General features: G+C 34.5%; 2 protein-coding genes across 9 annotated transcripts; one reads left to right on the top strand and one right to left on the bottom strand.

Moving 5' to 3' along the window:
- Positions 1 to 1,138: 1,138 nt before the first annotated feature.
- LOC122300725 (sec-independent protein translocase protein TatB) lies at positions 1,139 to 10,121 on the bottom strand. Of its 8 annotated transcripts, none has more exons than XM_043111585.1 (9): positions 8,752 to 8,940; positions 8,014 to 8,233; positions 7,823 to 7,905; positions 7,520 to 7,641; positions 4,361 to 4,502; positions 4,172 to 4,233; positions 3,876 to 4,068; positions 1,847 to 1,958; positions 1,139 to 1,717 (listed from the first exon to the last, which is right to left on the bottom strand). In XM_043111585.1, the coding sequence occupies exons 3-9, from the start codon at positions 7,881 to 7,883 to the stop codon at positions 1,648 to 1,650; spliced, it is 762 nt and encodes a 253-aa protein (XP_042967519.1). In that variant the 5' UTR covers positions 7,884 to 7,905; positions 8,014 to 8,233; positions 8,752 to 8,940; the 3' UTR covers positions 1,139 to 1,647. The 8 variants fall into 8 exon arrangements, with proteins under 8 accessions (XP_042967519.1, XP_042967518.1, XP_042967520.1 ...); XM_043111584.1 differs by having other exon boundaries at positions 8,045 to 8,233; XM_043111586.1 differs by lacking the exons at positions 8,014 to 8,233; positions 8,752 to 8,940 and adding an exon at positions 10,103 to 10,121.
- Positions 10,122 to 20,218: 10,097 nt separating this feature from the next.
- LOC122300724 (protein transport protein SEC23) lies at positions 20,219 to 24,092 on the top strand. The gene is made up of 2 exons (XM_043111580.1): positions 20,219 to 21,380; positions 22,007 to 24,092. The coding sequence occupies exons 1-2, from the start codon at positions 20,658 to 20,660 to the stop codon at positions 23,663 to 23,665; spliced, it is 2,382 nt and encodes a 793-aa protein (XP_042967514.1). The 5' UTR covers positions 20,219 to 20,657; the 3' UTR covers positions 23,666 to 24,092.
- The last annotated feature ends 1,571 nt before the right edge of the window (positions 24,093 to 25,663 follow it).

The following is a 25,663-nucleotide window of genomic DNA, read 5'->3' as shown; positions in this document are numbered from 1 at the left end:
ATTGACCTACCATTCGGAGTTTTGAAATGGAATTATTTGAATTAAAATATTTAATTAAATTTTAAAAAATATGAAAAATAAATAAGTAAAATTATTATTAGAATATAATTTTTTTTGTGTTTTTTTTTAAATTTTAAAAAATTTGTAATGATTATATAAAAAAAATTAAAAATTAAAAAATGTCTCTGTCTTGATAATATTTAAAAATAATATCATAAAAAATCTTGAGATGAAATAATTTGTATTTCCAAACAAGCCATAGCTGATCCAAAAGAAGAAAATCTCCACCCTTTCTTATACGGCTTTGAAATTTGGAAATCCTATCAAAATTTCACTATTGCCGAGTTGACCAGGAAAGAGGCACTAGAGTCAGTTCAGATGAGATATAAAAATTTGCTATTTTTCTTCTTCTCTAGAAAAAACCGAAGGCAACCAAAACCCCAAAAGAGAAATTTAGGTTTTTGTAACCCTCAACCTCAAGTATAAAATAGATATATAAATAAAATGTATAACATTATAATCTAAGCATTAGTCTTTAAACGCCTGGGCTGTCTACTGTTTCTGTACCATGTTTGTTTTCCCTTTTTATCCACATGTAAGTTGCAAATGGAATACAGTTTAAAACTAAGACTGCATTTAGTCGTCGAGCTAAATTGAATTGAAATGAAAGTTAAAAATTACATAAAATACTGTTTAAATATTATTTTTTAATATTATTATTATTATTTTAAAATTTAAAAAAATTAAATTATTTATTATATTTTATGTTAAAGTTTGTAAAAATTGTAATCATTAAATAAGATTAGTTGAGATGAATTTGAAAACAAATTGGGTTGTTTCAACTCATCTCAAAAATAAAAATAATATTATAAAATTATATTCTAATACTATTTTATTCAACTTACAACTCTCGACACGTCCCGTCTCTTCTCAGCTTACTATCCAAACCTCCTCTAAAGTACCCTTTCAAGTTGGAGGACTTCATTGACTTCAACCCATAGGCCGGAGGCAAATATGCAAACAGCATGCACCCTATAGATGATTTATTTATACAAACTGACTTGCGCAAGTTGTTATGAACTGGTTTTATACAATGTAAGAGCAACTTTCTCATCAGAGCCTGTGACAGCTAGCAAAATTTACATGGTAACGATCTCAACCATTGACATCTTCATCAGCATTAACAATATACAGTCTCACATAGAATTCACTAGAAATTTTGAAATATGAACGTAAATTTTCTTTTGGCATAGATATTCCACCCTCCAATTAACAAGTGTTTTATTTCTTTACACTCCAAACAACCAAAAGCGAAACATTGCACCTTCCAACTAGAACCTTTATGTCAAATAGAACCTTTTGTCCAAATCTGAAAGTTTAAATAGAAAAAAAGAAAAGAAAGGAAATTGTACCTGACCAGAGATGGACGTAAACTTGCAAACTACCCGAGGGTAGGGATCATCATCCGGGTCTTATTGTGAAACAAAAAAGCCGCCCGCCACAGCAGGCAGGCTGGTTTCTCTATCATTGCCAGGGAGCTCTTGGTGAGAAGACCTTGGGATAAGTTGCTAAAACGGGGAGGGGATTAGCCAACCCGTTCAGCATAATTTCGAAGAAACTGTTGGCAGCCGGTGGAGACATTCCTTTTTAGTTTTCACCATCATGCTTTAATGCAGTGTTATTTGACAGTCCTTGGTGGTTAGAGGTGCATGTGTCCCTTTTAATAATTGGAGGGTGCACTGTATCAATTTTTGTAGTTTAGGGTTATGTATAAAGCATACGTTAGTTTGAGAGTGGAAAATGTACTACCCCAACCCCCTATGGGTAGATCCAAAAGTAGCATTACCTATCTATTCGATCTATTTGATTTTGGGGTTGTGAAAAGAAATCTTTGGCATTACGTGCTACTTCTGCTTCAAGTACTGCTTCCAACACAATGTCTGATCCTTTTGTACTTCCTGCCACCACATCCATGGAGTTAATTATTTGGACATAAATATATATTTTTTACAAGTATTTGGATATAAATATTTGACACTGCATATTCATAAAACTCATTTCAAGCTATCTTCAAAAAGAAAAATGATAGTATGGCTCCCAAATATGTCTACCAAATGTGTCCACTCATATATATAAATATATATATATATATATATATATTCTTAATGGTTAAGGATTTTAAAAAAATGCTTAAAGCAAAAGAAAAGAAAAACAAAAAAACTCATTTGCACTAGCGTGCATATTTGAGGTGCACATTTGGCTCTAAAATTGTCCCATCAAAAAACTTAGGTATGTCGAATGGTCCTTTTAAAGAAGTGCATTCAGTGAAGTAAATTTTTTGATAGGTGCATTCAGTGAAGTAAATTAATGAACAAAGAAGACAACACCACCTACAATGATAGTCGGGACTTCCACAAGCGATGTACACAGAGGAGTTTTCCTTTTTTTGAAGGACTATTACAAGTTAAATAGTATGTACGTGGACAAACGGTTCTGTTTAAACTCTTTGAATGAAAATAAAACTGAAATTCATAAGCATAATATGAATAAACCTTTTTCTAGGCAGCTAATCCAATGTTCCAACTACTGACTAGTTAACTACGATTTCTATGTATAATGAAATGCATTTTCCTAAGCAATTTTCCAGATGTCCACTTACCAAAATACGAGATGTCCACTATTTCCTAAGCAAAATAGTTTACCTTAGCAAATCCTTCTTATAGATTTCTTGCATACAAAGTCAAACCAGATATCCCTATGAAAAATACATGCCAGAGTTAAGGCTTTACAATCAAAGCCCCTTATTCCTCTTTATTACAGCCATCAAGCTCAAGTCTTCAACAACCAATTTTTCATCTATTCCAAAAGATTACAATTCTTCGCATTAGTTTTAATATCTAATTAAGATTTCTTTCAAGAAAAGAGTGCGAGGTGAACAAGTAGACTGCAAATGATGATAATTTCAATTTCAAGTGCTTCAGATTGCAGCTGTATGGAAAATGGCCCCTATTTGTATTCTTTGGTGTATATGGAGTGAACGTAATGAGAGACTTTTTAAGGATCATGAACGTTCCTTAGAAGAGTTTAGGAGCTTTTTTTGGAAGACTTTGTTTTTGTGGGCTATTGCGTTAGATCTAAATGGTCTTATCTTCCATGATTTCCTTGTAACGGTTTCTAGTTCTTAAATAGGTGTATGCTTTTGTATACCTCTAGTGTACTTGGGCTATGCCTATCTTTATATCAATGAAATATGTTATTACTTATCAAAAAAATAAGAAACTAATATCTTTACCATCCTTGGTACCTAAACCACTTCCAAGAGGAATCATCATAAAGATACTTGGCTTATTTCTTTCAATGAAACTCAAAGTTTAAGGCTGGGTTTAGGTAGTGAGATCACTCTACTACTATTCAATATTTTATCATTACTTTTCACCTAATTTTCATTACTTTTTACTATTATTCACTACTATTCAATATTTTATCATTATTTTTTTAACACTTCTTCACTACTATTCACAAATCATCTGAGATCACCTCACTATCCAAACGTAGCCTAAAGCTCTACCAATAGGAACAAGAAGTGGCACAGGACAACAGATTGAGGGTCTCAGGTCGTATAAAGAAACAGGCTGAAGATATTAACAAATTACTGCAGAGCAGAAGCTAAAAAATTAGCAAAAAAAAGCACAAGTGCTTTTAAGTTTCTAATTTAATATGGGGAGGAAAATCTCCAGTCCAAACTGATCTGTGCGCTGTTCTTGGGTTAGGCACATAAACTAAATACAGAAACAACATGAAGTTCCATTACTAAATAAGTACACCAGAAGTTAGAGATGGATAAAAATAATTACTGATAGAGGGAAGATCATTACCCTTCCGATCTGGTAGCATCCCAGCGCTTTCAGCTGAAATTGGGAGGACAGTGAAGAGAGTAGATTCATCAATGATGTTCTCTTTTTCGGTAATGCTACTCAAAGAACCAGTCTTTAAGGTTTCAGACTCAGCCAATCTAGCATAAGCAGTAGCTTGACTATGTAGATCAACAAAACCTGAGGTTTTATAGTCCTGATAGAGATGCATCAAATGGGATTAAGATGATCCGATGTAAGAAGCAACATTAATGATGTAACCAAGATAAAAATTAATAAATAATTAAATAAATAAAAACCTTCATCATAGCATTTATAGGCTTCTGTGCTTCTTCACACTTATCAGGTGGCCTATTGCCTGCTTAGCAGAGAGAGACCAAAAAAACATTTTAGGATGGTGAACAAGAATAACATTTAAACAGAGGGAATAAACTTGTAAAGGTACTGAAATAACCCAATAACATAAAAATTTCAGAGACTTGGTGTACCAGAATCCATGTTGGAAGCAGGATCTTTAGGTTCGTCCATCAGCCTTCGAGTCAAAGGGCCAGGATTAATAAAAGAGATACCTCGGATTTCATGTCGAATAACCTCTAGTTGAGCCATTGTATCTTGAAGTTCTTTGTGAACCTAAAGATTAATGCAAAGCACATAAGTTTTTGTGTATTTTGCTGTTATAAAATTACCAAAACTATTGCTTATCTTAACCAGGCACTATCTATCTTCTGGATAATTCTAAATTCTCTTTATAGCCTCTCTTTCTTGCCTTGGAACTTCAGTTTACAATGCATTGATACCACTTGAGAACATCATTCACATTACACGTCTTCACCAGGGCTCTAAGAACATTGTGGGCAGAAAGGAATTTAGCTTAGGGGGTAAATCCATGAAAACACATGCCTATTATGGCTACCAATAGCAGGCCTATGTACTATGCCTAGCTAAATAGATCATGATGAGCCCTAGGAAGAGAGATGAGGAATGATTTGGAGCATTTCTATCAACAAGAGATTTCCCCTTTCTTTTTTGTTATGATTATGGATGCTTTGAGTAGAATGATTGAGAAGGCTGTGGAGGGTAATTTTCTGTCTAGCTTTGTGGTGGGTAATGAGTCAAGGAATAGATTAAAGATTTCTCATTTATTATTTGCAGATGATACCCTGATTTTTAGTGAGCCTGATTCTGCTAATTTACGTGCTTTAAGAGCACTATTGCTGTGTTTTGAAGCTGCTTTGGGGTTAAGAGTTAATTTATCGAAGTCTGAAATTGTTCCTGTGGGTGATGTTCAGAATTTATCAGATTTAGCAAACTTACTGGGGTGCAGAATCTCTTCACTGCCTTTGAGGTATCTTGGGCTTCCCCCAAACTTTTAAAGTTGTAGACATATGGGATGGGGTGATTGAAAAAATTGAAAGGAGGTTAGCGGGTTGGAAGAGGATCTATTTGTCTAAAGGCGGAAGATTAACTCTTATTAAAAGTTCTTTGTCTAACCTGCCCACCTAATTCCTTTCTCTTTTTCCTCTTCCGGCAAAGGTTGAAAAGAGAATTGGGAGTTTATTTTGGAATTTCTTATAGGGCAGTATAGGAGAGGAAAAAAAGTTTCACTTGGTTAGTTGGAAGAAAGTTTGTCAACCATTGGATGGTGGTGGTTTGGGGATTAAAGATTTAAAGGTTTTTAGTAGAGCTTTACTTGGGAAATGGCTTTGGAGATATCATTTGGAAAGTGAAGCTCTATGGAAAAATGTAATAGCTGTGAAGTATGGAAGTCTGTGGGGAGGTTGGTGTTCTAAAGCTTCTAGTGGAGCAAATGGGGTGAGTTTGCGGAAATTTATTAGAAAATGATGGGATTTCCTCTCTAATAATTTTAGATTGAAGGTGGGAGATGTAAAGAGAATTCTCTTTTGGCGTGATTTGTGGTGTGGGGATACTACTCTTAAGCTGGAATTCCCTACCCTTTTCAGAATTGCAAGGGATCAAAATGCAGCTGTTTGTGATTCTTATGGCAGCAGTAATAATAAGGTTGAATGGAATGTTATTTTCAAAAGGGATGTTAATGATTGGGAAGTGGATGAAGTTCAGGCATTGCTGGTTAAACTTTACAACTTAAAGTTGGTGCTTGAAAGGGAGGATAGCATAGTATGGACTTCTGCTGGAAATGCTAAGCTTTCAGTTTCATCCCATTATAGAGTTTTGTCAAGTCATAGTAGTTGTGTTTTCCCATGGAAAAGTATATGGAAAGTGAAAGTTCCTCCCAAGGTTGCTTTCTTCTGTTGGGTGGCTTCTTTGGGCAAAGTCTTGACAACTGATAATCTTAGAAGGAGAGGATTGTTTATTACTGACCGGTGTGTCATGTGCAAAAGGGATGGAGAATCAGTAAATCATCTTTTCCTTCACTGCAAATTGACTAGATTCTTGTGGGATGAGGTTTTGAGCTGGACAGGTTTACATTGGGTAATGCCCAAAGATGTGGTGGATTTATTGGTAGGGTGGAAGGGTTTGAAGGGCTGTAAGAAGGCGGCATGTGTTTGGAAGATGATTGCCCCTTGTCTTATGTGGTGCATATGGATCAAAAGAAATGGGAGATGTTTCAAAGATAAAGAACGTTCTTTGGAAGATCTTAGGGATTTTTTCTTGAGTACTTTGGGTTTTTGAGCTAAAGCTTATGTAATGGTGGATAATATTCTGAACCTGTTTTAGTTTTAGTTTGTTTTCTTTTTGTTTCTGGAAGTTGTAGGTATATCCCTTGTATACCTCCTGTGTACTTGGGCTTATGCCTATTTCTTCAATAAATTATTACTCATCAAAAGAAATAACAAGAGATTTAGATTCCCAACAATTTTCTGTCACAAACACTTCCAACAATTCAGAGAGAAATAGACACAATATCTAAACTCCACAGTATTTAATGTTGAGTCCATGTTGCCCAGATCCCAGGGCTGCGTTTAATATGTGAGGTGTACATGTTGTATTTTTCTATTTCTGAATTGCAGAAACTTTTTTAAGGAAAATAAATTATTGGGGCTCATCATCCGTCAACAAGAGAATAATGGCATAAATATCCACATCATATTTGCTAGCTCATGTCCATTTGTCCGATTGCCTCGCATATCCCATCATGACATGAGCAAAGGAACTTCTCCAAAGCACTCCGCCTCACCCTAACAATGAAGTGCTTCTTTCTCTCTCTCTCTCCACATCCTTGGATGTTGTTTAGGATACAAATAGACCCATATATCAAACAGAATAGATCAAACGAAATATGCGGCACAGTTGGAATAAGGAAACTGTAATCTTCCATGATTCCCTTGGATTGGATTATAGACCTATATCCAATCCTCATATCAGAAAAAGTATTAAAAATAAACAAATAAATAAAAAAGAAAAAGAATGAAAGAAAGAGCCATAGTGCTCGTCAATGTGATTCAGCATGATCATTTCCATGCGACTTCCAAACAGAAAGAATAGCAAAATTAGCTCAAACCCATTCATCCCAAAGTGTAGATAAGCTTGATCTGCATTATCAAAGGGTCAAATTGACGATTCCATTTATCGCATTTACCATAATCTCTTACTCAAAGAACAAAGCATCCTCATCTGCCTATTTATCTGTACACAGAGGTATAAAAAGAAAGAGTAAAATAAATTACCTGACGAGCTTGAGACTGCTGCATAACATTGTCGAATTGCCCACGAGCTAATTGAACGTACCCGATTGCTCGGCCAGCTAACCTCCCCGCAGTTCTAGCTAAAATTGGGAGATCCTTTGGGCCTATAACTCTCGCCATAAAAAAAAAAAAAAAAACAATTTTTGTTTGCGTTACATTGTCATAAAGCGGACTCGCATAACTGAACTCCAAAACTCAAATAACCCCAGAAAAGCTATGACCAAATCAAAATGGAACATACGGAATATTTGGAACCAAACTTTTATCTAAACTGAGAGAGAGTACCGACGAGGGCAGCGGTGGCACCAATCAAGAGGAAGAGCTCTCCATATGAAATACCAAACATACTCGGCCTCTATGCGTGCTGGCTGCAAGCAACATACAATGTTTCGGAGTTATGCTATACAGTAACCTTAGTTTTTAACAAGAGTTCCTCTTTAGGCAGGTCAATCCGATATATTGAGTTTAATGGACACCAATAAAGAGCTGACACGTCACTAAACACACATCTTCATCTGTGGATTGCATCGCACCAAAGCAAAATTAGAAACCAGACCATTCATCTCTCTCAACCGTGTGTTCTTCTCTCGTTACCCATCAACCCACTTCCTCCCACATCTTCACGCCGCCGCATACCACCAGTGGAGGAGTTCCAGACCGGCGCAACCCACCCACCGTAGTCGCACGAAAATCGCACTGCGCAACACATTCTTGGTCAGTTTAGTTCTGCAACCCACCCACCGTAAAAATCTATCTTTTATTTATTTTTCACTTTATTGTTAAGGGTGTGGGAACTTCAATCCCAGTCCCCCAAAAAACAGATTAAAAAAATTGTTAATGGTGTGTGAACTTTGACCAATCAATTGAAATCTTCGTCGAAATCAACAAAACTGAAATGCAAGGAAAAATGAAAGACAACAGTACTACAACACTTGGGATTTCTCTAGGTGCTGCAAGTGTCGCCATGAATGATCGAGTTTCTACTTTAGAAAACAAAAAAGACAACTGAATTTGCTTTTGTGGGTGACTTACAGTGTGATAGGTTATAGGGAAAAGACGAAATTCAAGCTTTGCAAACAGAACCCAAAAAACCAGCACATTAGAGAAAAGGAAAAAGAAGGAAAAATAGAAAGGAAGAGACGAAATCCTCAGAATGAGAGAGAGAGAGAGAGAGAGAGAGAGAGAGAGAGAGAGAGAGAGAGAGAGTGACTTACAGACCAACAGAGTGATTTCCGTCCTTTCGTCAACTCCGAGATCGGGAAAGGTTTTCTCGGTCGACGAAGAATCCGAGATCGGCAGTGGGGAACGGATTAGACGGTGGCCCCTGCTCCTGAAAGGCTTTCTTGGGAAGGAGAGAGAGAGAGAGAGAGAGAGAGAGAGAGAGAGAGAGAAAGGGGGAGGGGGGGGGGGAAGGACGGAGTGCACGAAAACGAAAAGAGTTGTTTATTTTTTTTTTGAAATCCTATGGAATACGGTCTACCCTTGTGTTCATGTGCCATCTATGTGGCATGTCCCCATTTGACTCCGTTGATGGAGGAATAACGGATGTTCCTGTGGGAAGCTTTTCCCTTTTAACAAACGCCGCACCCTCTAGGCCTACAACGCAATCTGCCCAAGCTACATTTGGGCCCAACACGACCCAGAGTCATGTTAAAACCGGACCCTTTTTTTAAGTTGCACCTGTGACTTTATATGCAGTTAATACTGCTCAATTGACTAGGTTCTCTTGCTACTGAAATTTTTTGGATAAAAATTTTAAGTTTTAATTATTATTATTTTAAAATTTAAAAAATAAGAAAAAAATTATATTATTTATTATATTTTATATAAAATTTTAGAAAAATTATAATAATAAAATGAGAATTTTATGTTTAAACGAGAATTTTTGGGAGAAAGACACCTAATTATTTCTGTTAAATGTCCTTCAGCAGATGCCCCTCGACCAGGTGTTTCTTTTCAATTGACTAACTATTTATGGTTTTGACGTTCTTTATTCACCCTCCCCACCTTCTTTCCCGCTTTTGCAGCTTCACTCTCGAAAAATTTCATAGCAGGCTAGTTGTTTTCCCTTTTCCCTCTTATGTACGTTCATGCTTGCAAAATCCAACAAATTTATACGAGCATTCATACTTATAAAACCCAATAAATATATAGGATTTGGGGATAAATACTTCAAAATAACAACGGATGGAGGATAAAGTAGTTCTGCTTGGCCACTGAGAATTCTCATATGAGAATTTTGAGTTTTAAGATTAAATATTAAAATATTATATTTTAATATTATTATTGTATTGGGATTTGAAAAAGTTAAAAAAAAATTAAATTGTTTATTGTATTTTGTATGGGGATTTGAGAAAGTTGTAATGATGAGATGAAAATTTTATGTTTGAGATGAAAATTTTTTAGGGCCAAGCAGAACCAAAAAATATTGAAGAATCGTTGGTGGCTTAAAACTCTCTCTCTCTCTCTCTCTCTCTCTCTCTCTCTCTCTCTCTCTCTCTCTCTCTCTCTCTCTCTCTCTCTCTCTCTCTCTCTACACACAATGCACCAAGAGAGGTAGCTTACCATGAACGGTGGATGGAGTTGGGCTGCTATGGTGAGCTGCGAAGGAAAGACTGCTTGGTGAGCTGCGAAGGAAAGGCTGCTTGGTGGGCTGGAGAAGTCGGCACTCGACACACAATACTTGGTTTCTTGGAGGCACGATCGAGAGAGAGAGAGAGAGAGAGAGAGAGAGAGAGAGAGATGAATGGGGGTAGGGTTTGCAATGGAGATGAAGCGAATGGGCTACTGTTTTGCCCGATATCCAACCCGCTGTTTAGTTGAACCCAAATTTAACGGTTGGGTCAGACGGATGTATTGGGCCGGTTAGGCCATGATGTGTTTGCATAGGCTTGGGCCGTCTGACGTGGAAAAAAAATATAGAAACGAAAACCCATCACAAACATTTCATACAAAACCCTGTTGTTTTACTTGGTGGGTCGCGTCCTACACAACAAACCATTTTTTTTTTTTTTGTGAAATCTACAAAACAAACCATTGCCCTGTGAGAGACGTGTAATGTGTTGGGCTAGGTTTATGGAATAATTTATTCTCGTTTTGCCACTCTTCATTTTTAAGAAAATCTATACACTTTGTAGTTCAAGTTTATTTGGGCATTTCCTCCTAACAGTTCAAAATAACTGAAAAAATCCAAATCTATAAGGATAATAGTCAGTACCCACCTAATAAAGCAATAAGTATGCGAGAATCTGGACTGGGAATCACAGTCTCTTCTTTATTCTTGACTCTCCTTCTAAGATGTAAACACATATACATTTCTTTGGAATGAGAAAATATGAAAAAAGTTTTGTTATATACAAGTAAAGTCGCGTACTAATCTGTGTACTAATATTGATTTCTTCATGTTCAAAATTTAAATTAGCACTATTTTCAATAAAATTTATTTTTTGACCAATTACATTAGATTGGTATACATATTAGCATACAATTATACTTGCAACTAGATTTTTTCATATGAAAAACGGGAAAATACTAACTTTCCTTGGGCAGGAACGTTGGCTTGCCTTGCCGACTGAAGGCTGAGGTTGAGAAATCAAGCCCTCTCTTGGTCACCAAAACGTTGAAGGAGGGCAAGAAGAAACCCTTGGTATTCGGTGGTTAGTGAAATCAAGAAGGGTGTAGAGAACAAGTGCTGAAGGAGGAGAATAGCTCTTTGCTCGGCGTGAAGAAGGAGAAAATGAGTTGTTTGTTATTAGAGCATTGACATTAGATTAGCCATCCCAATCTTCAAAATTCGATTAATATATAACTTTTTTACTTTTAACTAATCACTCAAAACTTGAAGTCTACATTGGATTAACCATCACATTCTCTATAATAATAAAATATTATTATTTATATTATTTATATTTCTTTAATTATTTTGTATTTGTTAAATACTTTTTATTTTTATTTTTATAGTCAACTAAAGTATCAACAGCATAGAGATGCTAACTTTCATGGGATTGACAGTTTTTGGATGCACATTCATTTTTTATGCACTCAAAAAACTGCCTGCCAGTTTTTGGACATTCACAATGCTATGGGGAAGAAGTTATCAGATACAAGTAAATGTACTGATCACTCACTAAATTTACAAGTAAATTATTAGCCTATATGAGTTATTTGTGAAAATAAATTTATAGCTTAAACTTACAGCAAACACAAACACATATATCAAACAATCTCTTCTGTTATAAAAATTTTAAAACATGGATTGGCTATAAGAATGGAATAAAACAACACCTAAAACTTACAGCAAACCTCAGAAGAAGGCAAGATTCTCCAACACTAGAGTCCCCAATGAGCAAAAGCTTAAACTCAAAAGACACTTCAATAATAAAATATCATGGAAAAAAATAAGTAGCATGTTACTCAAATCTTAAAAAGAAAACATAGATAAAAGTCACAAAGCTAATCATCAGTAAATGAATTGCATTGCAACACATGCATAGATTGCCTTCAAAACCAAAATTAAATTTCATGCATACTACTGTAGCCAATGAATTCATACAACCATAGTCAAGTCATAGTGATCCCAATACTCAAAAGACCTATATCAAATTTATCAACTACCACATCTGTCCTCATTACTTGGGTTTTCATATCGTCAATAAGATTAAGAATGCAACTCTTCATTTTTTTTTTTTATAGGTAAAAGAGATTTTATTCAAAATAAATAGGCATAGTCCAAATACACAGGAAGTATAAAAGAGAATACACCTAAGTACAATCTAAAGCAAAAACAATAATAAGAAAAAGCATTATAAATGTTGATATCCCTCACAAGATTATTCACCTAAAAATTTAAAGTGCTAAAAAAAAAATCCCTAAATGCCGTCATTTTACATTCACGATATTCGAAATACCTCTCATTTCTCTCAAGTCATAAATGCCAAAATAAGCATAGGGGAATCATTCTCCACGCCGCTGAGCTTGCTCCACTTCCTGTTGTACCTTGCCAGCAAGCCAAAAATTTCACCATATGAAAAGGCATCACGCAACCAATGCCTACCTTTACAAATAACTCATTCCACAAAATTGTCGCCATTTTGCAGTGAAGAAATAAATGGTTAACAGATTCACCATCATTGTTACACATGGTGCACCAGTCCATCACATAAAAGCTCATTTTCCTTAAATTATCGGTAGTTAAAACTTTCTCAAGCAACACCAACCAGCAAAAGAATGCAACTTTATTGGGCACTCTAGCTTTCCAAATACATTTCCAAAGAAATGCAACTCTTCATAACAAAGGTAAATCACTCCCAAAACTAGCATGCTCCTATACTTGCATCAATTTTCATTAGGCTTTTTCTGAATAATATTTTTTGGTATAGCCACTAGAATTTTTCATATTTTGTGCTTATGGCCACTAGAATTTTCCAAATGAAACATCTCAATCTAAATAAATAGGATAGTTATGAAGAGCATTCGCTCGAGAAATTTGGGGCTTTTGTGATTTTCTTCAGAGACAGTGAGAGACGTTGTTGGATTTCAATGATTTTCTTTTTTCACGACAATGCAGGATCTAGTTTGAGAAATTTGTGGGCTTTTGTAGGTTTTTTGGGTGTGTATGAGTGGTTGAGTAGGGTTTGTGTCTTGTCCTTCAGGACTTATTAATTGTTGGAGAAATGAATGAGAATTCAGAGAAAGTGTCGTAGTGTTTGGCCACTACTACAGAGAAGTGGACACATATGCCTGGTGGTTGTGTTGGGATTTTCTTTCAGTTTTTTTATTGGAACCTCATGTGAGAAAAACTTGGAACAAAAATAGAAAATATGGACAAAAAACTATATCAAGTCGGGGTTCATGATTTGAAATGACAGTACTGAAACTGAAAGATAAATAGAGTAGAAAACTCACCTGTGAAATGGCGACGAGCACCTATCTTTGATGGAGGAGCTCAATGGGAACGGGCTGTTGAGGCTCTGTTGAAGGCTGGAGAGTTGGTGTCGGAGGAGAGAAAAAAAATATAGGTGGGGAGGGGCACTTCACAGGCTAGGTCGTGGGCCAACAATAAATATCATGGACTTGGCTCTTTTGTTGATAGACTTTAGTTTACTTGTTTTTGTTAAGCTCATGCCCATCATTTCCATTCCCATGTGTGATTTCAAATTTCCATAACACACTGAAAGTGATAAAATATTCAGCCCAAGACCAGGCCTTGCCTTCCTAAAGGTCACCACTACATGGCAAGAAAGAAAGCAAAGAGGGATAAGGAGGAGACAATGAAATAGAGGATATCTATATCTACAGTTCTTCTGATATTTCACACAGGGATTGCGCAGGAATGATTTTTCAATTCCACAACAACTACAACTAACGAAATAATAAAATAAAATAAAATAAAATAAAAATGACTATTTGACCCACATGAACTGAACTGGGACTGGCCGGAAGGCTGAAATGCAAAACACGACCAGAGACGAACTTCACGCCCATTTCCTGTCTGTAGAAGAACTGCAACTCATTTCCTTGTCATTCACGTTCGTCTCCCTCATTCACATTCATCTCATAAACTTTAACCCATTTCCTTGCAGTCCAGATTTTTTAGAAACTGCAACCCATTTCATTACAAGGAAATCATCTTTCTAGTTTACTCCTGAACCTCAGTACTATAATGATAAAACTTTAAAATCCAAAAGCTAACAATCATTAATATCTTTCTTAGTTGCCAACAGTTTCAGTACAAAAGTTATGGAAACTGGATTTTGAGTTGAACTAAACGATGAAGATGCTATCGCTCTTTCTTGGGGGTTCTGAGGTAGTAGATAATGAACAAATCTCAATTTAGTTCAGATAGTCAGATGGTAATTTCTGGTTCACATAGTCCAAATAATTGGCCGAAAACTGATTGTGCAAAGGCTCGTAGTGTTGGTAGGGACAACCACCAGCTGAACTGGTGTTCAATGTGGTAGATATATATATATATATATATATTTTTATATAAGTAATTCAATGTGGCATATTTAAAAGCCCCAGAATAACTGGCCTTTATATAAGACTCGGTGTTGCAATTCTTATATGAAGAATTAGCATGAAATAACTGCCACTTCACAAGAAGTTATGGTCTCAACACCCTCATTATTCTCATCCTTCATGCTCTTTGGCTTTTTACAAACCAGACACAGAGAACCAAATCATTCTAGCTGCCAAAAAATGAAAAACCAATAGAATGAGAAAGGTAAATTTAAGCCACTAAAATCAATAAAAAATATGGAATCTAGATGCATTTTAAATATTTATATTAAATTTTTATCAGTTATAAAATTATTGGAGTCTATATTTCAAGAATTGCCATTGTTTCTTTTTCCCAATATTTCTAACTGGAAATGATCCCATTAGAATCTGGAGGAAGCAAATAAGTTGGACAGATCTGCATCAGAATCTTTGAATTTAGTCATGAAACCACTATCTCCTTAGCAAACCAAATCACCATTCCTCCAGATAGATAAAAAGACAGATGGTGTTTCTTCCCTTTTCTATTATACAAAACATATTACCTCCATTTCTCCTAAAAACAAAATCCTTGTATTCGTGGTATAGACTCATATCCAGTGCTTGAAAAGCTACTAACAAGCAACAGAATACACCCAATCTAAAGAAGAAATTGCACAATAGGAAGATTAGACATCATAACTCAGATATTCTGTTAAAATCAAAGATCCCACAGAGAGAGAAAGAGAGTACAAGAATGCTGTAAAAAACAATTGTCCAAAATGACAAGCCACAGAGCTCCAACAATTGTCCACACAATTCTGAACAAACAGGACAGAAAAGACCAAGATACCTAGCTATATTACAATGAATAAGAAGATGGTCCACAACAATCCAAATAATTCCGTGATTGCCCACTGTTAAATTCCCTCGATGCAGCAGTATATGTACAGGGAAGCGGAACTTTATCCTTCGAAATGCTCTTTTAAAGGAGAGAGGCTCTATGAAACCAAAACTATATTTTGACAGAAACAAAAACTATGAAGCCAAAATTTTCTCAAAGCCAAAACTAAAACATATTCAAAGTAAATTTGAAGCCTATGACAGAAACTGAAATAGGCAAACAAGGCAGGTCATAATTTAGGAAAAATTGTTCATAATCCAGACCCAACGTGAACTAACTTTGACCCCTTCGGTCAAGAACAAACGGAATCAATTTGAGAGAGAGAGAGAGAGAGAGAGAGAGAGAGAGAGAGAGAGAGAGAGAGAGAGAGAGAGAGAACCTTTGCGGGATAGAGTTGGCTCTCAGGCTCTCAGGATCGAGATGGCTCTCAGTTAGAGTTTTTGGGTTCATAAACCCATCTTAGGTCACTTCGGAGATGGAGGACAATGATAATGGAGAAGGGAGATGCAGCGGTTTCTGAAAGCGATATCGGGTCTGGGGAATAACCGAAGATGGAGGAGTTGGAGATGGATTTGAATGGAGGGAGATGGAGGAGGAATCCGAATGGATCGTTCGTGCAAAACACACCGTTTCATTTTTCACATAGACGTTCTTGCATGATCCCTGCGCGAACTCTCCTGCATATTTCATTTTCCTATTGCATATTAGAAACCATATATTTGATTACATTAAAATAAAGTAATTTTAAATTTCCTATGTTTTAAATTATTACAACTTTAATACCAAAATTTGTATGTTGTATTATAATGAATATATTTTTTTATCATTTTGTGTTAATTTAGCAGTGAATGTTGTACGCCAGGCTTTCGACCAAGACCTATGTCTTTGGGTGTCACAATCTATTATTGTTGTAGGAGATAACTTGTTATGTTCTAATTTCTCAAATATATAATTATTTTAATACAATTATTGTGTTTTTTTTTTATACTATTATTTGCTTTCATAGGAAAGTTTTACGTTAATATTTTGCCTCCACTAGGCAAACGTCCATTGGATGTTTTTTTCTACTAGTAATAAGAAAAGCTAGAAAATGGTAAGAGAATGAAATGGAGGATATAAGAAGAAAAGCCAGAAAATGGTAAAAGGGGAAAGAAAAAAAGTGAAAAAGAAATGAATATGTTAGACACTAAGGGAAATGCAACCTATCCTCACAATTCTCGAAAAGCACATGGAAAGGGGATTCATATAAAAGGAAACAGCCAGACTACTTCAGGGGGACTTGACTTCTTTTTTAATCTCTTATTCAGCTTCTTGAACCTCTCGAAATGGGCTTCAGCGAAAACATCTTCTTCAACAAATATATTTAATATTTCCACTGTACAATGATAAATGAGAGGTTATAAGAGATTGTAAAATAAGCATATCATAGTGGATTTCTCTTCTCCAAGCGCCCAATAGACATAGACAATATGCAGAAACACATTAATATGTGTGTCAATCTCTATTTAATATTTTCAATATTTATTTTTTATTCACTATCATGGATAGATGCATAGCAGCATTGGACCACGCTGGGGGCTCTAAACCACATCGTTCAAGGCCCAAAGAGTCATAGCTGATTGGGAACGACTCTTTCTCACCTTCTAATCTATTGTGTGATTTTTGACATTAACACGCACCATTGCCACGTGAGACTCCAAATTTCACCTAGAATGAGTGCCTATCTTGGTGGATTTGGGTCTCTCTCTCTCCGTCAACTTTTCAATGCCATACGATGCTAACCTAATAACAAGTCAAGTGAAGTCTCTAAATGTTATTTCATAGTGAAAGACTTGAAACCATTAATGTGTTATTTCTAAACATTACTTTTTACATATGTTTTGTTTAGTTTTTTTTTTTCTCTCTCTCTATTGGATTGGAAAATATTACATTTTGACTACTAGGTCCCGTTTAGATTCAGAGTTGATATCAACTTATATCATCGAATCATTCTAATTTTTTCAAAATTTTACACAAAATATAATAAATAATTCAATATTTTTAAATCTAAAAATAGTAATAATATTTTATTCAACTTTTATCTCAACTCACTATCAAAATCTCACCTTAGACTACCATACATGTAGTCACCATTGTGCTTGCTAGCGGTCGATCTTCAAAGCTCAAGTCAAAAGTGTAATATCCCAATAGAATACACAACTTACATGGTTTATACTATTAAAAAAAAAGTCAATAATACAATTGGAGTTCCATTGAAATATTATAAAGAACAATAACTTATCATTTTTAAATAATGTGAGATCCCATAAACTATTATCACTTATTATAATAGGGTATTACAATCTTTCTCCATTAATGGAATGCCCAACTCATATAGCATACCATTAGAGCCTTAATAGAATATTATAAAGAGTAATAACCTATCATTTTTAAATAATATTGGATCTCATATAACATTATCACTTACCGAGTATCACCAAATTAAGTCTTAAAAAATTAGAATCGGGAAACGATCAATTCAATGAATTAAGTGATTCAACAAATTAAACCAGGTAATTCATGACAATTTAGAATCGGATATTTTAATATTAATAAAAAGTATTAAAAATCATACGATGCAATTCAAACATTTGATATAATGTATAACATAATATAAAATATAAATTAATTAACTAATTTTCAGTTGGTTTCAATAAATATGTAATTTATTTTTTTAACCCCAATTGTTGACATTTTTTGTCTTAAATATGAAAAATATGAAGACCATTAAATTATAAACACGTGAAAAATGTAGTATTTTATGCACAACTATAAATTTAATATAAATACTCATTCATCTTTTTAATTTTTTGTTAAATTAAAAATAAAGAACTACATGTTTTATCTTTTAATTTTTATACGATTCTTATGGAATATAATGATAAAAAAGTTAATATATATTTAATTCTATCATATATTTGTACAATAAATTAAAAGAGAAAATCAGTCGTTAGATAACTTAAAAATAAATATAATTTTTAAGTTGGTTCGAGTCGGTTCAAATCGACTTGAAACTATCTGGATTGATCAATTCACTAAAATCGTTTCACTTAAGTCACTAAATTTCAATAAACACTAAAATCAATTCAAATTTTTTTTTAATTATCGATTTAAAATGTTCAAATTGATCTAAAATCAACATAATCGAATGCTTTTTCTACCTTCTCCCAAACTACCGCATATGCACGACACACACCTCCTAAACCATATGCTATTTAGGTTTAGTTTGGCAACAAAAAATTTTCATTTCAAACTCAAACTTTTCAAATTATCATTACAACTTTTCAAAAATTTCATATAAAATATAATAAATAATTTAACTTTTTCAAATTCTAAAATAATAATAATATTAAAATATTATATTTTAATTTTTTTTTTAAAACTTAAAATTTTCATCTCATTTACCAAACCGAACTTAGTATTTCCACATTGGCGCATAATCCTGCCACCAATTCCCACGTGTAACAAGATTGAAATCCTCATCTCTAAGTACCCTTAATGGCTTATGTATAATATAAAAAAGATAAAATATTTAAAAACATATTCATAAAATGAGTTCCATTCGATTAGGTTAAAAATTTATATAGCGGGTACTGTTTATTCTTCAAATAATTTTTTTTTATTATTTATACTTTATTTACTCCCTCATTACCTTTTACTTTTTTTACATTTCAATACAAATTCTTTTTATTTTCATCATTTCAAACACTTATATTTTATTTTCTTCTAAAAAAATCTTGGAAATATTATTTATCTAATTTTTTCATATTTGATTTTATTTTTTATTTTTATTTAACTTATATAATTTTATTTAGTATTTATAGGACTGAATTATATTACAATATATATAATAATATATGGTAAATATAAAAAAATATATGGATATTACGAATTTATTGATAAAAAGAAAATGTTTAAAAAAATAAAAAAATATTATTTAAATAATATGAAAAATATATATATATATATGTTGATATATAATCTATAATAAAAATCAGTATATAAAATAAAAAAAAATAAATTTTAACGATATATTTTAAATAATAAAATGAAAGAACTATTGTGAATTTATGAGTGTTAGATCTCAAATATCCCTCCACAGTCCCCACCCTTGCTGGGCCGGGGCGTGGGCCTTTGTGCATTCATTAATGATGAATCGCTACCAATTTGGCAATTTGGATCGTCGTGGATATATGTTTCAACGGCTCCATAATAGAGTACTCCATTGTTTATTTCCCAAATGCCAATCACAGTCATGACTATTTTCATTATTGGTTTACAAAATCCTTATCCTAGCAGTTCCTTTTTAGGGCCGGCTCTAATTTACTAAAAGGGTTAGTAGACATCTATTCTACATTTCTTGCATCATTTATAATGATGTATTTTTTAAATTATAAGATTTTATTTATACTATTTAAAATTTAAAATATATATTTTAAATTAAATTATGTTGTATTGGTACTTTATTAGTTATGCTCTACGTGTTAAAGAACGTGCTAGAGCTCAAAGTTACCATTAGAGCATTTTAATTTTTAAGGTTAAAAATGTGATTATTAATAAAGTTATATATTTTTTAAATTCTTTCTAATGATTAAAAATTTAAAATTTTAAAAAATTAATTAACAAAATGAGATTTTATTTTATTTTATATTATTATTTTTTTATGCCAGATAGATCCTCTCCTTCGGCAGTGTGCATCCACGCACTAATATTTGTTTTCAGTAATCAACCACTTGTAATAATTGAATCACGTTACTTTCACAACCGTTTCGCCTATGATGCTAATCCCTTCCGCACCAAACAGTTACCGACGCATCGAACGGTTGAAGCAATCAAGCAACTTAAGCCCAAAATCGAAAAAACAATGCAATGAGTGTTTTGATCGCCATCTTAAGACGCCACCATCTAAACCCTAACTCCGAAGCACAGGGCATTTCCATCCCTTTCTATCTTATTTTCTCTCGCTTTCTTGGGAACCAAACGAGTCCCCTCACTTCCCCTCTTGCTCCACTTTTCTACTTTCTTTCTTTCAAATTATAAAAGAAAATTAGCCTCTTACTTTGCAGACATTAAAAAGAAATTAACAATTCAAAACCACTTTCCCCATCTTAATTCAAGGGTTAGGTTTCCCCCACCTAGCAAAGACCCATGAAAGCTTAACCTAAAGATCCCCCAAACCCACCCTCTAGACTATTGCTCATGGATTTCGTTGAGTTGGAGGCCATCGAAGGTCTCCGCTGGTCCTGGAACTCATGGCCAGCGTCTAAATCTGAATGCTCAGCTCTAGTCGTCCCCCTCAGCGTCATGTGCACGCCATTGATGCAATCCTCCGAGCTCCCGATCCTCCCCTACGATCCTCTCCTATGCTCTTACTGCGGCGCCATTTTGAACCCATACGCCCGGCTCGATTACGCGTCTCGCATTTGGTACTGCCCGTTTTGTTACCAGAAGAACCCGTTTCCTCGATCCTATTCCGGTATCGGAGAGACCAATCTTCCCGCCGAACTTTTCCCGACTTACAGCACGGTGGAGTATGCCCCCGGGAGAAAGAGCGTGAGCCCCGTTACCAACCCAAGTGGTCCGAATTTGAATTACAAGCATAATTGGTCGAACGGGCTCTCGTCGTCATCTTCGTTGGCGTCTATGGTTTCGTCGTCGTCATCGTCGTTGTCGATGTCGATGTCGGGCGGCGATTCGCGAGGGGGAGGATCTGCGTTTGTGTTCGTTGTGGACACCTGCACGGCCGAGGAGGAGCTACGGGCGCTTAAGAACGAGTTGTTGCTTTTGGTGGAGCGGTTGCCGGAGAATGCGTTGGTGGGATTGGTTACCTATGATTCTATGGTTCGTGTCCATGATCTTGGATTTTCCGAGTGCTCGAGAGTCGTTTTGTTTCATGGAGATCGCGAGCTTTCTTCAGAGCAGGTACTTGCTTTGATTTTTCTTCTTTCTTTTCCATTCCTGTAGAAAATAATGCTATTTGTTTCAACTTGTACGTTAAGCGGTTATGACTGTGTTTTGGAAAGTCTAGAGCCTCAATTGCATGGTTTAATTAGCAGCGACATTCGGAATTTGATGCGTAGTGTTTGCACCTGGAGTGCTTACTTAATACAAAACTTCTATTGTTTTTATTCTGTGTTTCATTTAGGAGTGATGATAGAATTCTTTGGCATAGTTGAATACACTTGTGTTTTCCAGAAGCATATTTCATTCACTTCTGGGATGAAGGCAAAACTGTTTTGTAGTCCATAGTTCATTTTTCTGTAGTATTCGTACGGATAGTATTCCGATATGGTTCAGTGCCTTCTGGTTTCTTCCGGTGATTCTGAAAACCTGACAACGCTCAGTTCTCTCCAATACCCTAGTCGCATGTTTATTTAAGAATATTTGTCTTATTGTTCATTTCTGCATTTCTTCTTTGTTCTCTCCGTCATACTTATGCCTTGCTTCTCCAAGAGATGAGGTTAGAGTGTGGCCCATGTCATGCATACAAAAGAAAATGTTTGCTTGCTTAAGCTTTAATGCGTCTTTTTTGTATCTTTAAACCTTAGACCCAACAGTTTCTGGGTTTCAATCCCACAAAGAAACAGCATCTTGGAAAGACACCAGTTATCCGAAAGCAGGGATTTTTGCTACCAGTGTCTGAATGTGAATTCAGTGTAACTACTGCAATAGAAGAGATCCATTCTTCACCGCATGCCAGGCTGGGTCATCGCCCTCTAAGGTCCACAGGAACAGCAATATTAGCTGCACTTGGACTTCTGGAAGGATGCTTAGTAAATATTGGCTCTCGTATCATGGTCTTTTCATCTGGACCTGCGACTCTAGGACCAGGGATTGTTGTAGACACAGATCTTGGGAGTGCCATCAGAACTCATCGAGATCTGATAAATGGTCAAGCACCTTACTATAGTAAATCTAGCAGCTTCTATAAGCGAGTATCCCACAGGTTATCCGATGCATCTATTGTTCTTGATTTGTTTGCTTTTTCTCTTGATCAAATTGGAGCATCAGAGCTAAAAGGCCCTGTTGAGAGCTCAGGTGGATTCATGATGCTAGGAGACTCATTCGAGTCAAGCCAATTTAGAAAATGCTTGCAGCACATTTTTGATCGTGATGAAGAAGGAAACTTGAAGATGTATTTTGATGCAACTATTGAGATAGTGACCACTAAAGATGTCAAAATCTGTGGAGCCCTTGGACCTTGTGTATCCCTTCGGCGGAAGAACAATTTAGTGAGTAACAATGAGATTGGGGAGGGTAGTACTTATATATGGAAGTTGGGCACACTCACTAGCAAAACATGCTTTGCTTTTTTCTTTCAAGTGAGCGATGAGCAGAAGGTCCAACCTGGATCTGCATTTTCCATACAATTTATAACACGATATCGATATGGGAACACAGAAATAAGGAAAAGAGTGACAACTGCTGCAAGACGATGGGTTGGAAACCACTCACCAGAAATTGCTGCTGGATTCGACCAAGAAGCAGCCGCTTCTGTGATGGCAAGACTTGCTATTGCTCGAGCAGAAAAGTGTCAAGCCCGGGAGGTTATCAGATGGCTGGATGATGCATTGATATGTTTTGCTTCTAAGTTTGGTGATTATGTCCAGGAAGATCCTTCTTCATTCCGCCTTTCATCCAATTTCTCACTTTATCCACAGTTCATGTACTACTTAAGAAGGTCCCAGTTTATTGATGTATTTAACTGTACTCCTGATGAAACTGCTTTCTTTCGGCTGATGCTGAACCGTGAGGGGGTGGTTGGTTCACTTATCATGATCCAACCTACACTTCTCCAATATTCCTTTGATGGGCCACCTATTCCAGTCCTCTTAGATGTTCGCTCGATTTCTCCAGACGTTATTTTGCTCTTTGATTCTTATTTCCATGTTGTTATTCATTATGGATCTAAGATTGCTCAGTGGAGGAAGCTTGGTTATGACAAGGACCCAAGCCATGGGAATTTAAGAAAGCTGTTGGAAGCTCCAGAGCTTGATGCAGAGCAGCTTGTAGCGGAAAGAGTTCCTGCCCCTAAGATTATAAAATGTGATCAGCATGGCAGTCAGGCAAGGTTTCTTCTAGCAAAATTGAATCCATCCGTTACTCATAATTCGACATACATGCAAGGATCAGATATTATTCTCACTGATGATTTGAGCTTGGAAGTTTTTATAGATCACTTGCAAGCCCTGGCAGTGCAGGGCTGATAAAAGGTAGCACTGTATAGAGTTCTGTTTATCTAATCATACGGAAAGGGATTACTGTATATATCTGTTGAGAGGAGTTCTTCTAATTAATGGTTGTTACCAACAAGGCGGCGTCTCCTGCACTGGGCACAAGACGCGGCTTTTTTCGTTTTCTTATCATTTTGTAAGTAGGGGAGTTGTTTTCTCAATATCTACTAGACTAGAGAAATATACTGATATAGGTTGTTAAGATGCCCATGCAAATTACACAAATTTGTGACCTCTTCTGTAGTCTCGTTTGCACTGGAAGATATTTGGCGTTTGAACTGTATTGTTTAGTCTGAAACGACTTCTTATTGTTTTTGTTGGAATGGTGTTATTGGTTTTGGTCGTGAAAACTACAAACAAAAATATAGTTAAACAAAATGTCATTCATTCTTTCTTTCTATGTATTTTCTGTTAATTGGTCTTCTTTTTCTTTCTTTTATTCCTTTCTTCTATTCAAGCCTATGACTTTTAAATTTTGATTCATTTTAGGACTTTATTTTGGTTTGGGAACACAGTGGATACATGGGATAGGTAAGGATGGATAATCTTTCCCCATCCATTTAGGTACTGTTTGGCTATTTAAATTTTTCATCTCAAATATAAAATTCTCATTTCATTATTATAACTTTTCCAAATTTTCATACAAAATATAATAAATAATTTAACTTTTTCTTAATTTTTTTAAATCTTAAAATAATAATAATATTAAAATATAATATTTTAATATTTAATTTTAAAATTTAAAATTTTTATCTGATAATTTTCAGTGGTCAAGTAGAACTTTAATGAATTAATCTCCTTATATAAAAAGAAAGATAAAGGCTAAATCCCAGTGAGATATCTACAATTATTGTGGTCGTTGGCATACCAAATAATATTATATATTGCTGAGATAACAATAAATGAGTTGTATGTGAATTATAGATGTCAAAGAATAGAAAAAGTGGATGCAGTTATTTTTGATAGAAACTAACTAACAAACATTAAGGAGAGTTTAGGACAGTGAGTTTGTTGAGTTGAAATGAAAGTTGAATAAATTATTATTAAAATTTAATTTTTTATTTTTTAATTTAAAAAAATTAAATTATTTATTATATTTTATTTAAAAGTTATAGAAAAATTATAATGATTAAATTAAATAGAAAAATTTTATTTGCAGTCCTTTATCAAATAAAAAAAATTATTTTAAGAATGATATTTTTATAATTTTAAAAAATTTTAAAGATAAAATTTTCTAAATCTAGATTTCAGTCTCCATTTGAGGACTGTATGTAGCATTGCTCAATTAAATAAAATGAATTGAGATAATTTTTAAATTCAATACAGATGGCTTTTTGCCTGTTGATAAATATGAAAAAATCTAGTTATAAGTATAACTGTACATTAATATGTGCACCAATCTAAAGTAATTAGTCAAAAGGTATATTTTATTGAAAATAATGTTAATTTAAATTTTAAATATAAAAAAAAATATTGATACGTAAATTAATAAATGATTTTATTTATATGTAGAAAAATTTCGATGAATATACTTGTTTGTTTGCCACCACCCGCTCCAAAAGATTTTTTTTTTCTTTTTTTAATTCAGGCAATGGAACAACAACTGTTATGTCGTTTTCTGTATTCACATGTAAACTGCTTTTGAAAAATAAAAATGAAGGATCTGATTAGAAAGATAACTATTTACAAATATTTTAAAATTATTTTATTACTATTTAATATTTATCGATATTATGTTATATTGTAATGGACGGCATAAGGGAGGCCACCGAACAGGCAAAATTTCTTTATCTTTTTTTTTTTTAAAAAAATTATTTTTTAAACTCATTAAATATTTAAAAAAATTAAAATAAAAAAATTATTAAAAAATATTTACTTAACTATTAAGTAAAAAATATAAAAATAAAATAAAAATAAAAATCCACAGTCGGTGGCTACCATCGGTGACCACCTTCTGTGGGAGAAGCAATT

This window comes from Carya illinoinensis, chromosome 2 (genome assembly GCF_018687715.1).
Source record: "Carya illinoinensis cultivar Pawnee chromosome 2, C.illinoinensisPawnee_v1, whole genome shotgun sequence".
Lineage (NCBI taxonomy): Eukaryota > Viridiplantae > Streptophyta > Magnoliopsida > Fagales > Juglandaceae > Carya > Carya illinoinensis.
This window is presented reverse-complemented; position numbering and strand designations above follow the sequence as displayed.